This window comes from Callithrix jacchus, chromosome 11 (assembly GCF_049354715.1).
Source record: "Callithrix jacchus isolate 240 chromosome 11, calJac240_pri, whole genome shotgun sequence".
Classification (NCBI taxonomy): Eukaryota; Metazoa; Chordata; class Mammalia; order Primates; family Cebidae; genus Callithrix; species Callithrix jacchus.
This window is the reverse complement of record NC_133512.1, coordinates 75,605,142-75,619,844: the sequence shown is the minus strand read 5'-3', so window position 1 is coordinate 75,619,844 and position 14,703 is coordinate 75,605,142. Positions and strand designations below refer to the sequence as shown.

The following is a 14,703-nucleotide window of genomic DNA, read 5'->3' as shown; positions in this document are numbered from 1 at the left end:
TTGGTGTGAAACTGGTGTCAGATCCCAGAAAAAATGTAGAGGCTTTTGTAAATCAGACCATCAGCCAGTATAGATTGTTGTCTGAATCCAAAGAAGGGCATAAGGGCTGTTGTAGCTGGAGAAAGAATAAGATTGGTGAGAAAAGTAGGTATCACTTGCTCAAAGCCACAGGATTCATAACTGATGCAGCTGGAAGCTCTCAACTCTGTACTTTTCAAATTCTGGTGCAGGATTGAAATATTATTATGTAGTAAGAGCAGCATATAACAGGAGCAGTATACAAGTCCCTCACAATCACTCGACTTGGAATTTTTCAGCTTTATGAAGGATATTTTGGGATGTAACCCCATTACAAGTTGAGGAGTATCTGTAATATGCTTAGAGATTTTTGTCAAAAATTGGTATATGGGTTTAGTAAACCTTTTTCTTAGAAACAGTTAATCATATGAAATTTATTTTCTGATTCTACCAAATAAATACTAATATTTTTTGAAGTAATGATTTATAATTTATTTTTTCATTTTTACTCTTATTTATCTCCAATACCAAAACATTATTGTATAACCCTTCCTGCTCCTGACTCCACTTTTTGAAAGGATTAGACTATTTTACTTTTCCTTTAAAACATTTTAAACAATTCAAGATGCCTTCTGAAACAAATGAGACACTTCCTGGGATGACGTCAAATTAGGCCTGGGGGTCAATGTCTTGATGGGAAAAAAAATGGTTTAAGTAATTTGTAGTGAAAACAATATAATGACATTCACCTGGAATGGTATGTGAGTTTTAGATTATTTTGGTGGTTTGTTTCATATACTAACCAACGATTGAAAGACTTTATTTTAGCTAAGTATCACAAGCCAGACTGTTAAAATCATAAGTGGATCTAAGAATTAGGAAAAATAAAATTACTTACTCTATTTTTTGTTTTTCTAAAATTACTTATTTTATACATAAAACATTAATTTTATAGCCACATTTAAACTGCATTATTTTTTCCTATGTTTAGTTTTTGTTTGCTTATTTTGAAAACATTAATCATTTGATTAAAAATCTATTCCATTTTTTATGATTAAGTCAGATATTATTTGAGTTCTTAAACTTGCCCCTACTAACTGTAGTGATGAATAGGCTATTTGGCTTATATACCTCAAAGTCAAGTGTACACTTGTTAGGAATTTTTGCCTGTTCTTGCTGCCAGTTTGTGGCTGAGTCATTAGCAAGATTCTTTACTCATGAACTCTTAATACATAGAAATATTATCTCCACTAAATAAACAGAATTTTGTGTGCTTTTACATGGCACCTATGTGGAAAAGAAAGGACTAGGAAATAGTATTTTTAAAAACTGCAAATTTGGGTGACGTTTTTAAAGTTGAGGAGCAATGTCAGATTGATAAGAATATTAGATTATAGGCTTAATTATTTACAAAGTATTAGGCATATACTTTTTCAGTTGTGATTTTTCATCCAGTGTCTATTATTTAATGTCTAAATAAGGAGCTACTAAGTACATAGGGACTAAGGCACAGTCTGTTCTCAGGCACGAACCTAATATCATACCTAGTAAATAGGAATTGGCTTCTAGCGCTTGAAAGCCTGAATATATAGGAGCTTTATCCTATATATAGGAGCTAATATCCCTGGATATATAGGAGCAGACCCTAGTGAGTAAAACATAAATCTTCTTGCCGATCGGTAGTTTTAAAGGGAAGGGTCAAAAAAGTAATTCTGTTATAATGATATATGGGCCTGGCCTGAGTAGGGCTATTCAGTTTCTCCTGTGAAGAATTCTCCATATTCCTGCCCAGGGCAGAGACAGGAGCTGGACATATGTTCTGGGAGCAGAGTGGAGTAAGGAGACTAAGGTTCTGGCCCAATTCTGTTTATCATGAAGACTGTTTCTTAGCCCAATGCTTTATCTCCTTGTGCCTAGTGTCTCCAAAATGTCCTGTCTTCTGCTTTGGAAAGGATTGTGATCTGGTTATATCGGAGGTGGGAGTGTCGGGAGAATGCATCACCGATTCCATCCAACCAAGCTGTGTGTCTCCAGTAGCTTGTCTTCCCCCAAAATGTGTCCCCAGTCTCTGGTTGTAGTGCTGAAGCTCTTGTACTCCCAAGGTGCACTAGTTTCTGGTCAGTATCTATTTCTGCAGCTACTTTTGGTTATAGCTGCCAATGTTCTTCCTAGTTGTCAACTCTTCTTTATTCTTATTGTTTTTTTAAAAATTGTTGAATTTCTTGTTCCTTGATTTTTTTTTTTTTCTTTGTTCTTTGGGGTTTTCTTCTTTTTCTTTTAACTAGGAAGGAGAGAACAAAAATGAATAGAATTTATCCGTCATATTTAAGGTGTTACCCAGTCCCTAGTCATGCTTAAATTAAAACTCCCTTAGGCATGGTTTTCTGAGTTGGAACTCTAAATACATTGTGGCATGATTATTTATATTTTAATAGAATTCACTGGAAATTAATTGTACTTGACTTGTAGGTGATTGAAAACTGTGATTCATGCAATAACTTCTTAGGAAACATAGTTTATTAAAAGCACAGGTCTTTTTCATGAAACATTTTGAACCATTAATTCTTATTAATAAAAAAATAAAATTCTTATTTCTGTCTGCCTTGCTTTACCTATGTTTTTCTGTGTCTACTTTTCTTACTTGGGTTTGGACCATAAACACACTTTAGTGCATTGACAGTCGACACCTATTAGAGATGGTAATGATTCCTTGGAGCATTGATTCCTAACCATGAGTGTGTATCAATTACCTGGTGACATGCTCCCCGGCTACATTCCTGACCTACTGAGTCAGAATCTCCTGATTCTCACTTTCACATTTTGATAAACTTCCACTTAATTGTGCTGTGTAGTCCTATTTGAGAACTATTGTGTTGCAGCTTCCAAAATAAATAGATTTAATTTTGTGTTGCATTTTATTTCCTAGCTAATAAACTTTAAATTCTTCATCCCAGGGGGTCAAAATCTGGTCCCAACCTTTCTAGCACTTCTGCCAATATTCTCCTTTGGTTATGCCAGCAGAAGTGGTTGAGCCCTTTCCTGCTGCTGTATGTACTGCTGCTTAGGCTGTCAGGTTCTACTGTTTCGAACGCTCTTTCCCAGCTAGATCTCTTAACACCTTTTTCTTCATCTTAGGTCTCCTCAATCTTCTCTCCTTTCTTTGAGCATTTTTAGGCACACAGCCAGCCGGAGAGAACATGTATATTTTTTCACATGTTTTGTTTTTGCTATTGTACCCCTGGGAATTATACAGGAGACCGGAAATTGTACATATGTTGAATATGCATTGAGTTAATTAAAGAAGTAATGTTGTCTGGACGCAGTGGCTCGTGCCTGTAGTGCCAGCACTTTGGGAGACCAAGGCGGGTAGATCATGAGGTCAGGAGTTCGAAACCAGCCTTACCAATATGGTGAAAAATACAAAAAAATTAGTCAGGCATGGTGGTGGGTGCCTGTAATCCCAGCTACTCAGTAGACTGAGGCAAGAGAATCAGTTGCACTTTGGAGGCTGAGGTTGCAGTGAGTGAGTCAAGATCATGCCACTGCACTTCAGCCTGGGCGACACAGTGAGCCTCCGTCTCAAAAAAAAAAAAAAAGTTATCAAACCATGTTGTGCCTTGTTTTATGCTATAATTTGTCTATCTGTCTGTTAGATTCCTAGTTTTAGAAGAAAAGACTCGACTCATATTTTGTTCATTGTATCAATAAAATAGTTTGAGCTTTGTAAGTATTTCTTGAACGAATAAATAAGGTATATTCTCTATACTTTGGGTAATCTTGGCAGAATTTGGAACTGTGTGTTAGAATCCTGAGATTTATGACATAAGGGAAGGAGAAAATCAGTTCTGAGAGTTATCAGTCTCTGCATTGGTGGGATGCTTTCACTGATGGGGCTTTAGTCCTGGTCTGTCAGGTATATGGATTTGATACATTTTGGGACAGTCTTCATTTGTCAGTTACATTTGTGCTGAGATAGCACTGTGTCTTCTGTGAATGCAAGAGACAATAATTTGTAGTATTTGGTTTCATGGGTGCTAGTCTCAGCACCACTGGATGGTTTGAATTTCTATTCCGCTTTATTAGGTAAGTCTTTTTTTTCTATGTTCAACTTTAAATCTTTTATTTTTCTCATGATATACTGCCTTTGCAAGGTAGCAGATGGTTTAAGATTAGGCACGGAGGTCAAGACTGAGTTTCCCATGTGCTAATGTCAATGACTGTAAAATTTTATATTTGGCAATGACAAGTACTGGAGCTTTATCAGTTGGATTGTGATGGGAGCATGTGTTAGGAGTTCTTACAGGGGAAAACTTGTTGGTGACTGTGTTGGCCTTTTTTTGTGGGGGCAGTCAGCTTTATTAAGGTATAATTTACATAAATAATTCAGTTTTAAGTGTGCAGTTTAATGAGTTGTGACAGCTGTACATATACATGGTGTAACCACACCCACAAGGAAATATTTTCATCAGCAACTAAAGTTCTCTTGAGCCCCTTCCCAGTCTGTGGGGACTGTCCTCCAACTCCCTGGCTTCCAGCAACTCCTTCATTCCCTCTGGCTTTGCCTTTTACAGATGAAAGCATGCAGTAGGCTGTAGTTTGTGTTTGGCTGCTTTTTTTTTTTTTTTTTGAGACGGAGTTTCGCTCTTGTTACCCAGATGGAGTGCAATGGCTCGATCTCGGCTCACCGCAACCTCCGCCTCCTGGGTCCAGGCAATTCTCCTGCCTCTCAGCCTCCTGAGTAGCTGGGATTACAGGCACGTGCCACCATGCCCAGCTTTGTATTTTTAGTAGAGACAGGGTTTCACCGTGTTGACCAGGATGGTCTCGATCTCTTGACCTCGTGATCCATTCGCCTCGTCCTCCCAAAGTGCTGGGATTGCAGGTGTGAGCCACTGTGCCCGGCCCGTGTTTTTAAGCATAGTGCTTTTGAGTTCATGTTGCAGTCTTTATTGTGGTGTTGCTGAGTGCTATTCCTTTGTGTAGCCACAATTTATCCTTTTCATAGTGATTTGTTGTGTTCTAGAGAGCTTGAAACTGGCTCATTATTTGTCTAAGAACTTACTTTGACACCTAATATCCAAACTGCACATGAACACAGTTTCTTATTTAAATGTGCAATAAAGTCAAATAGATTAGACCAAAGGACTTACATGTAATGGTTATTGTGGTAACATGTGCATGTGGTAATGTTTCTTGAAGTGTGGCCCTTGAACCATCTGCATCAGAATCTCCTGGTGTGCTTATGAAACGTGCAGATTCCCAGGCCTTCTCTCAGACAGTAGTGAGTCATGCACTTGGCAGTTGGGGAAGTCTTGATGCCCTATTTGGATATCAGTACTACAGATGGCTCATCTCATCCCAATGGGTATGTTTCCGTTCATGTGTTAACCATCTAAACACAGGTCTGCTGACACAGAAGGAGATTAAGTCCCACTGGAAAGTGAGGTCTAGAAATATTTCCAGGATCTAAGTTACCTATTTAGTATAGAGCAAGCTTAGTTTCTGCTTCATTATCCTCATCTGTAAAATGGAGTGAATAGTAGTACAGTACTTACCTCACAAATTTGAGGATTGAGTTAATATGAATAAAGTACTTAAAATGTTTGCTTTAAAAAATATTGTTAAATATGGTATTATTGCTAACCTAGAGATAAACATTCAGTACTTGTTTTGATTTACTCACATTTATCAGTTTGTTAGAAATCACCATTTTCTGTTGAGATTTAGGCATTCCTTCATGATCACTTCCTGTCTTTCAGAAATACTCTCTTTTGAAAAGGGTCTGTGGGTGATAAGCTCAGTTTTTGTTGGTTTGAAAATGTCTTATTTTCAAATTATATATATTATATATAAAATTTGTTAGCCAGATATACAACTAAGCATTGACAGTTAACTGGCTCTCATTACTTTGATTTTATAATGCTGTTGGTTGACTTTGTTTCTTTTGAGAAATCTAGTGACAGTGTAATTGTCATTTTTATATGGAAGTTTTTTTCCCCTGGTTTTTGTTTTTTTTCTTTTCTATTTTTTGTCTTTGCTGTGAGGTTTTTCACTTTTACTGGACTAGAGATTTCTCTGTATGGTGTATATACTTTCTGCCTTCTGAATCTGATACATTATATTTTTTATTCTGAACAATTATCAGCTGTCATTTTTTCTAATAATAGATTTCTAATAATTCTCCAAAGATGCTGACACACATTATTATTTCTTGTTTGTTTTTCTCTCTTCTTCAATAACTCCAAATAGATATGTTAGACCTTCTCAGTCTCTACTCCAGTTCTCAACCTTTCTGTTGTATTTTCAATCATTTTTTTCTTTCTGTTGTGCATCCTAGGTGGTTTCTCTGCATCTGTTTTCTAGTCTCTTATTAGTTGTTTAATCAGTTTTAGCAAGCTTAGACTTTTTTTTTCTGATCATGCATTAATTTCCTTTTTAATTCTGTTAAAATGAACATACTTATTTTATCCCTTTATTTTCCAATTTTAATGTCTAAAATATAATTTTGCCTATTAATATTTCTTTTAGTTTCCTTATTGGGTGTTGTTTCATTGTTTATTGGGTGACTTAAAAAAATTGTTAAGAGAGAGATCCAAGATGGCCGATTAGCAGCAGCTCAGGATTGTAGCTCCCAGTGAAAGTGCAGAGAGTGAGTGGACGCCACACTTCCAGATGAATTTTTGTTGCCCATGGACCAGGAGATTCCCAGCAGAGGAGCTCCATGGGCTGCCAGCATGACTCTTTTGGCTGGCATGTCTGTTTTGCTGGCGCCTGAGTGCGGTGGTTCTTAGTACGGAGTATACAGGACTTGGCGCCCTTTTAGTTGGCGTTTGGAGATCCGGGAAGGCAGAGTCGCCCATTCAGCTGATTGAAAAGGGGACTGAAGCGAGGAGCCAGACCTGGAGATTCCCGGGCAGAAAAGCACCACGAATCTCAACCCTGCTGTTTCAGTGGGCACAGTGGGTCGCCGCAGGGGAAATTACACAGATTCTGGCGCCTTTTCAGTGGGCGATTGGAACACCTAGGAGAGAGTAGACCATTCAACGAAAAAAAAGGAAGAAGAAGAAGAGGCTCTGTGATAGGGAGCCTGGTAACCGGGCTCGGGCTCGGCTGGTCCCACCCCCACAAAAAAACAGCAATTGGAAGCCCTGAAGATTGAGAGTTTCACAGCAAACACAACTGAACCCGGGAAGGTCCAGCTCTGTAGGGGAGGGGCGTCCGCCGACGGAAGACTAAGAAACAGAAAAAACTTCATCACCAACAAGCTGGACGTCCACCCAGAGACCCAATCTGAAAGTCAGCAATTACAAAGACAACAGGTGGATTAATCCACAAAGATGGGAAGAAACCAGTGTAAAAAGGCTGAGAATACTCAAAATCAGAATGCCTCTCCCTCTACAGAGGATCACAGTTCCTCATCAACAAGTGAACAAGGCCTGATGGAGAACGAGTACATTCCATTAACAGAATCAGGCTTCAGAAGGTGGATAATAAGAAACTTCTGTGAGCTAAAAGAACATGTTCTAACCCAATGCAAAGAAACTAAGAACCTTGAAGAAAGGTTTGACGAAATGCTAACGAGAATAGACAATTTAGAGAGGAATATAAGTGGATTCATAGAGTTGAAAAACACAACACGAGAACTTCGCGAAGTATGCACAAGTTTTAACAGTCAAATAGATCACGCAGAAAAAAGGATATCAGAGGTCGAAGACCAACTCAATGAAATAAAATGAGAAGACAAGATTAGAGAAAAACGTCTAAAAAGGAATGAGCAAAGTCTCCAAGAAATATGGGACTATGTGAAAAGACCTAATCTACGTTTGATAGGTGTACCTGAATGTGACAAAGAGAATGAATCCAAGTTGGAAAATACTCTGCAGGATATCATCCATGAAAACATTCCCAACCTAGCAAGGCAGGCCAGTACTCAACTCCAGGTAATACAGAGAACACCACAAAGATATTCCTCAAGAAGAGCAACCCCAAGGCACATAATTGTTAGATTCACCAGGGTTGAAATGAAGGAGAAAATACTAAGGGCAGCCAGAGAAAAAGGTCAGGTTACCCACAAAGGGAAGTCTATCAGACTCACAGCAGATCTCTCAGCAAAAACCCTACAAGCCAGAAAAGCGTGGGGGCCAATATTCAACATCCTTAAAGAAAAGAACTTTAAACCCAGAATTTCATATCCAGCCAAACTAAGCTTCATAAGTGAAGGAAAAATAAAATTTTTTTGTGAGCAAGCAAGTACTCAGAGATTTCATCACCACCAGGCCTGCTTTACAAGAGCTTCTGAAAGAAGCATTACACATAGAAAGGAATAATTAGTATCAACCATTCCAAAAACATACCAAAAGGTAAAGAGCATCACCGTAATGAAGAATTTACATCAACTAATGGGCAAAACAGCCAGCTAGCATTAAATGGCAGTATTAAACTCATATATATATCAATATCAATCCCAAATTTAAATGGACTAAATGCCCCAATCAAAAGACACAGACAGGCAAATTGGATAAAAAGCCAAAACCCATCGGTATGCTGCATCCAGACCCATCTCACATGTGAGGATACACAAAGATTCAAGGGTTGGAGGAGATTTACCAACCAAATGGAGAGGGTGAAAAAAAAAAAACCAGGAGTTGCAATTCTCGATAAAATAGACTTTAAAGCAACAAAGACCAAAAGAGACAAAGACGGATATTACATAATGGTAAAGGAATCAATGCAACAAGAAAAGGTAATTATCCTAAATATACATGTACCCAATACAGGAGAACCCAGATACATAAGGCAAGTTCTTAATGATTTACAAAGAGACTTAGACTCCCACATAATAATAGTGGGAGACTTTAACACTACATTGTCAATATTAGATCAACAAGACAGAAGATTAACAAGGATACCCAGGACTTGAACTGAGACCTGGAATAAGTAAATTTGATAAACATTTACAGAACTCTCCACCCCAAATCCACAAAACATACATTTATTTCAGTATCACATCACACCTATTCTAAAAGTGACCATAAAATTGGAAGTAATTCACTCCTTAGCAATTGCATAGAATTTCATAGGTTTAAATGAAATATTGGTTGGCTGCTTGTTCGTTATTTTCCTCCCTTATTTCTTCCTGTCTCTATTGTTAAGCACATTTATTGGCATAAAAGAGGTTTTTAATACCCATTTTTTAGACTGCATTCTAGCCTGGGCAATAGAGCAAGATTCCTGTTCTCTCTCCCTCTTTCTTTTCCACTTTCTTTCTCTCTTTCATTCTTTTTTCTTCCTTCCTTTCTTTTTTTTCTCTTTAAAAAAAAAAATTGTTAAAACGAATTTCCCAAATAATAATTGCTGAAAATCCCAGAGAGCTCAAATTGAAGGTGTATTTCTTCCAAATGGATTTATTTTTACTTTTTCCAGGCACTATGGTATGCTACAGACCTGGAAGCACTCTCAGTTTTTTGGCTTGGGGATTTTTCAAAACTGGGTAGTTAATATAAATTTTAATGCTAAATCTTTACAAGGGGAAGCTTGAGATTGCAAATCCGTGGGGAGATTTTGCCTTTGTCTCTAGTCTGAGGAAGTATGAACATGTATCTGAAGTTTGTCTCACTGGTTGGTTCTAGGTGCCTGGTTCTTCTTTTCTCTATCTTGTCACTTTTTAGAGCATGACCTGAACACCAGTTCAGTTTGCTTAATTGGGAGTCATAACCAACTGTTACCTTGTTCTTGAGCTTTTCCCATTGGGGTTGGATTTCCTGCTTCCACAATCCCTTTTATTTATCTGGAAAAATTTTTCTGATGATTTCTTCAGGTTCTTCAGATTCTTCAGGAATCTCTCTTCAGAGATTCCTACCAATCTCTGAAAATTACCACTCTTAACAGAATAATATTAATGTGTGTCAGCATCTTTGGAGAATTATATACACAATTCCTTTTGCAAGGTTGCTATTAGTGTTAATTGAAAGAGCAGTGTTCAAAAATAAAGCTGTTTGTCTAAAAATTAAGAAAATGGATGAGTGACATTATAAAGTTTCAGGAAGGCAGCAGTGTTGCAGAGGACTAAGAAATCTTTAAGTGATAGTTTCTCTCTGGGGGAAACGGTTTTTATAGTGGGAACAATTTTACTGTGTATAACCCATGATGTAAAACCCTAGTTCGTAAAGTCTTTGAGGACTGGGCTTAACTTTGTACCTGTTAATTGCATTTTTTCTTTCTTTTTGAGACGAAATCTTGCTCTGTCACCAGGCTGGAGCTCAGTGGCGCAATCTCGGCTCACTACAACTTCTGCCTCCCAGGTTCAAGTGTTCTTCCGGCTCAGCCTCCCTAGTAGCTGGGACTACAGGTGTGTGCCACCACGCCTGGCTAATTTTTTTTTTTTAAGTAGAGACAGGGTTTTACCATGTTGGCCAGGATCATCTCAATCTCTTGACCTCATGATCCACCCGCCTCGGCCTCCCAAAGTGCTGAGATTACAGGCATGAGCCACCATGCCCAGCCGACTTTGTACCTGTTAAAAGAGAGTTAGTTGGAATTACAGGTGTATGCCACCATGCCTGACTATTTTTTGTATTTTTTTTTTTATTATTGCATTTTAGGTTTTGGGGTACATGTGAAGAACATGCAAGATAGTTGCATAGGTACAGAAAGGGGGGTGGGGTTCACTGTCTTGGCCAGGCTGGTCTCAAACTCCTGACCTCAAGTGAACTGCCCACCTTGGGTTTCCAAAGTGCTGGGATTACAGGTGTGAGTGGGAGGATTACTTGAACCCAGGAGGTGGAAGTTGCAATGAGCAAAGATCGTGGCACTGCACTCCAGCCTGGGCAACAGAGTGAGATTCCATCTTAAACAACAAAAAGAGACATTTGGTTAGAAAAAATTATGTATGTTATTGGGAGGGTTTTGTTTTGTTTTGTTTTAAAGACATAGGGTCTTGTTCTGTCACCCAGGCTGGAGTGGGAGCATATTTTTTAAGTAGTTTGCTTACTAGTTAATTTTTTAAAAAATTCCTTTCAGACATCTTTTTAATCAAGAATGATTATAACAGCAATTCAACTCATTTGTCATATTGCCTTGAAGAAGTATGTGATAATTAACTGTTTGAAACTTTCTCAAGAAATCTATTAACTAATCTTGATATAAAATACATAGATTTAGAAGCAGAGAACTGTTTAGGTAATGGGATTGATGATCACCTTTGCAGTTAGGATAGTCAGAGATGAACAGAGAGGAACGGGAGGAACTCCAGACGTGCCAAAAGGCCTGCAGCAGTATCATGCATGATGTATCAAGGTCTATTTATTGGTCATAGCTAGAACCCTGAGGAAACAGTTTTATTGTCACCACATACCAGAAAAGCAGGGAGGTGAGGATTAACCTTTATTGAATGCCCACCTTGTACCACGGCAGGGGATTAATGTGTCATCTCTTTTAATGTTTACAACATTAAAAGCCCAGAGAAGTGGTCAGTGGCTTGATTTGTCATGTATTGTTAAGTGATGGAACAGGTAGGTTTCAGCCTAACCCTAGAGCCTTGTTACTAGAAAGCTGCACATTTGGACTGTGACTTATAGCTTGACTCTCCAGCCCTAGAATAGTTGCAACTTTTTCCATGACTGTAACAGTTATTTTGTTGTTGGTTGTTTTTTTTGGGGGGCGGGCGGGGGGGGGGGAGATAGGGTCTTAATCTGTCCCCAGGCTGGAGTGCAGTGGTGCCATCTTGGTTCACTGCGAACTTCTGCCTCCGAAGTTCAAGTGATTCTTCTGCCTCAGCCTCCTGAGTAGCTAGGACTACAGGTGACACCACCATGCCCTGCTAATATTTGTATTTTTTTGGTAGTGACAAGTTTTCACCATATTGACCAGGCTGGTCTCAAACTCCTGAAAGGAGTTTTAGGGGAGTGGTAAGAATCTTGAAAAAATTACCTCCTTTCCTTCATCTCACCAGTTACTGAGTTCCTTTTACTGGAGACAGCTATTACTGGCTCATTGCTGCATCCAGTGCTTAGGATGTCTGTGTAAGACAAATGATAAATACCATACACAGTGCTCTGCACCTTTTTTTATTCATCAATGGTGTATCTTTCATATTAATACATGTAGAACAGTTTAATTATTTTAGTGTAACAACTTTATTAAAAGATTATTTGCATACATGTAACTCACTTAAATTATACCATTTCAGTGGTTTTTTCAGTATACTCCGTGCTGTGCAGCCATCAATCACCTAATTTAATTTTTTAATTTTTATTTTTTTATTGAGACGGAGTTTCGCTCTTGTTGCCCAGGCTGGAGTGCAATGGTGCGATCTCGGCTCACTGCCACCTCTGCCTCCTGGGTTCAGACAATTCTGCCTCAAGCCTCCTGAGTAGCTGGGATTACACACACGCGCCACCATGCCCAGCTAATTTTTTTTGTATTTTTAGTAGAGACGGGGTTTCACCATGTTGACCAGGATGGTCTTGATCTCTTGACCTCGTGATCTACCTTCCTCGGCCTCCCAAAGTGCTGGGATTACAGGCTTGAGCCACCGCACCTGGCCCAATTTTTTATTTTTTAGAGATGGGGTCATGGTTGCCGAGGCTGGAGTGCAGTGGATGTTTACAGGTGTGATCGTGGCATATTACAGCCTTGAACTCCTGGGCTCAAATGATTCTCCCATCTCTACCTGCAGAGTAGCTGGGACAATCAGCATGTGCATCTATACCTGGCCCTCTTAATTTGAAAACAATTTCGTCACCCCTCCAAAAAAACTTTATACACTTGAGTAGTCACCCCTATTTTCTGTACCCCCTTAGCCTTATGCTGTTACTAATCTACCTTTTATTGCTATGGATCTGTCTTTTGTAATTATTTTATACAAATTGAATCATATATGTGGTCTTTGGTGGCTAGCTTTGATTTATAATACTTTAATCCTGGAAAGGGTCATCCATTTTGTAGCATCTATCAGTAAGTACTTCATTTCTTTTTATTGTTGAGTAGTATTCTGTTGTATTGGATATGCCACATTTTAATTTATCCATTCATCAGTTAGTGGATGTTTCGGTGTTTTCTCCGTTAGGCTATTAAAAAAGTGCAACTGTGAGTGTTCATGTACATGTTTTTATGTTGACACAAGTTTTCATTTCTGTAGTAGAGTATATAGCAAGGAGTGGAATCGTTACATCAACTGATAACTCTTTTTTCCTTTCTGAGATACCTTAACTATTTTCCAAACTGGCTGCACCATTTTCCATTTTCATTACCAATACCTGTGGGTTCTGTTTTGTACATTGCTGACATTACTTGTTATTATCTGTCTTCTTTATTATTGCCATCCTAGTAGGTGTGAAGTGGTATTTCATTGTGGTTTTGATTTTTTTCATTTTTCTGATGGCTAGTGTTGTTGAGTCTCTTTCCTAGGAGTTTTATAATTTTAGCTCTTACATTGAGGACTTTGATGAGTTCGTTTTTGTGTATGGTGGGAGGTAAAAATACAGCTTTACTCTTTCAAATGTGGATATTCAGTTGTTCCATCACCATTTGTTGAAGAGACTATTCTTTCCCCATTGAATTGTCTTGACATTCTTTTCGGACATCAGTTTGCTGTAAATGCAAGACTTTTATCTCTGGACCCTCAATTCTTTCCAGTAGTCTTCATCCTGATGCTAGTATGACATTGTTTTGATTTCTATAACTTTGTAGTAAGTTTTGAAATTGGAAAGTGCGAATCCCCCAGTTTTGTGTTTTTCCTTTTCATGATTGTTTGACTCTTCTGGGACCTTGTATTTCCATATCAGTTATAGGAGTCGCTTGTCAAATTCGGCAAAGAAGCCAGCTGGGATTTTGATAGGGATTTCATTGAATCTGTAGATCAAATGGGGCATTTTCCATATTGACAAACAATGTTAAGTCTCTAATCCATGAATATGGGATGTCTTCTGTTTATTTAGGTCTTTAATTTCAACAAGATAGTGTAGTTTTCATAGTATGTTTTAAACTTCTTTTGTTAAATGTATTCTTATTATTTTTGATGCTATTGTGAATAGAATTGTTTCATTTGCCTCATTCTTTTTGAGTGTTGCTTTGTATGGAGACGCCATAATTTTATCATATTATTATTAACAAGTTTCTTATTGATAGTCATTTAGATCCCAATATATTGGTTTTTGCAGACATTGCCACAGAGAATGAACATCACTAAGGTGAATTCCATTAAGGAGCACTCCTGAGCTGCAGTCTCAGATATTGAAATCATCTGAATTTAAAATGGTTATGTCCTGCATGTTTATCATTTTACTGCTTATTTTAAAACTTACAGTAAGCTATTTAAAATAAGCTGTATAAAAATGTTCTAAACTCTTTTCAGCTAACCTTATTACTTATTAAAAATAGTGATATGCTGGAAGAGGCTCATGGTGCTTAAAAATATGCCTGGAGCAGTGCTGTCCAATAGAAGTTTCTGTGGTGATAGAAATGTTCTATATCTGCCCTGCCCATACTGTGCTGTAGCCACCAGCCACATGTAACTACTGAGTGCTTGAAGTAAAGATAGGGTGATTGAATTTCTAATTTTATTCCATATTTTGTACTTAATTTGTCTTGTAGCTACTGTATTGTATAACACAGATTTAGGGATTTCATTTATTTCCTGTGTTCTAAATTACCTTACAAGGTAGAAAGTTGACTGCCTTTGAATTT

At 38.0% G+C, this 14,703-nt stretch overlaps 1 protein-coding gene across 40 annotated transcripts in view; it reads left to right on the top strand.

Moving 5' to 3' along the window:
* SRPK2 (SRSF protein kinase 2) overlaps positions 1-14,703 on the top strand; it is a 287,533-nt gene that overhangs the window by 163,804 nt on the left and 109,026 nt on the right. Inside the window, exon 1 of one of the 40 annotated variants that reach the window (XM_035254044.3) lies at positions 3,860-4,101. The exons of 38 other annotated variants lie outside the window; for them this stretch is intronic. In XM_035254044.3, the coding sequence (XP_035109935.2) occupies positions 4,046-4,101 (56 nt within the window). In that variant the 5' untranslated portion in view covers positions 3,860-4,045. Of the gene's footprint in view, positions 1-3,859; positions 4,102-5,291; positions 5,384-14,703 lie in introns of those variants that run through there. One more of the 40 variants, XM_035254041.3, reaches the window with a different exon arrangement.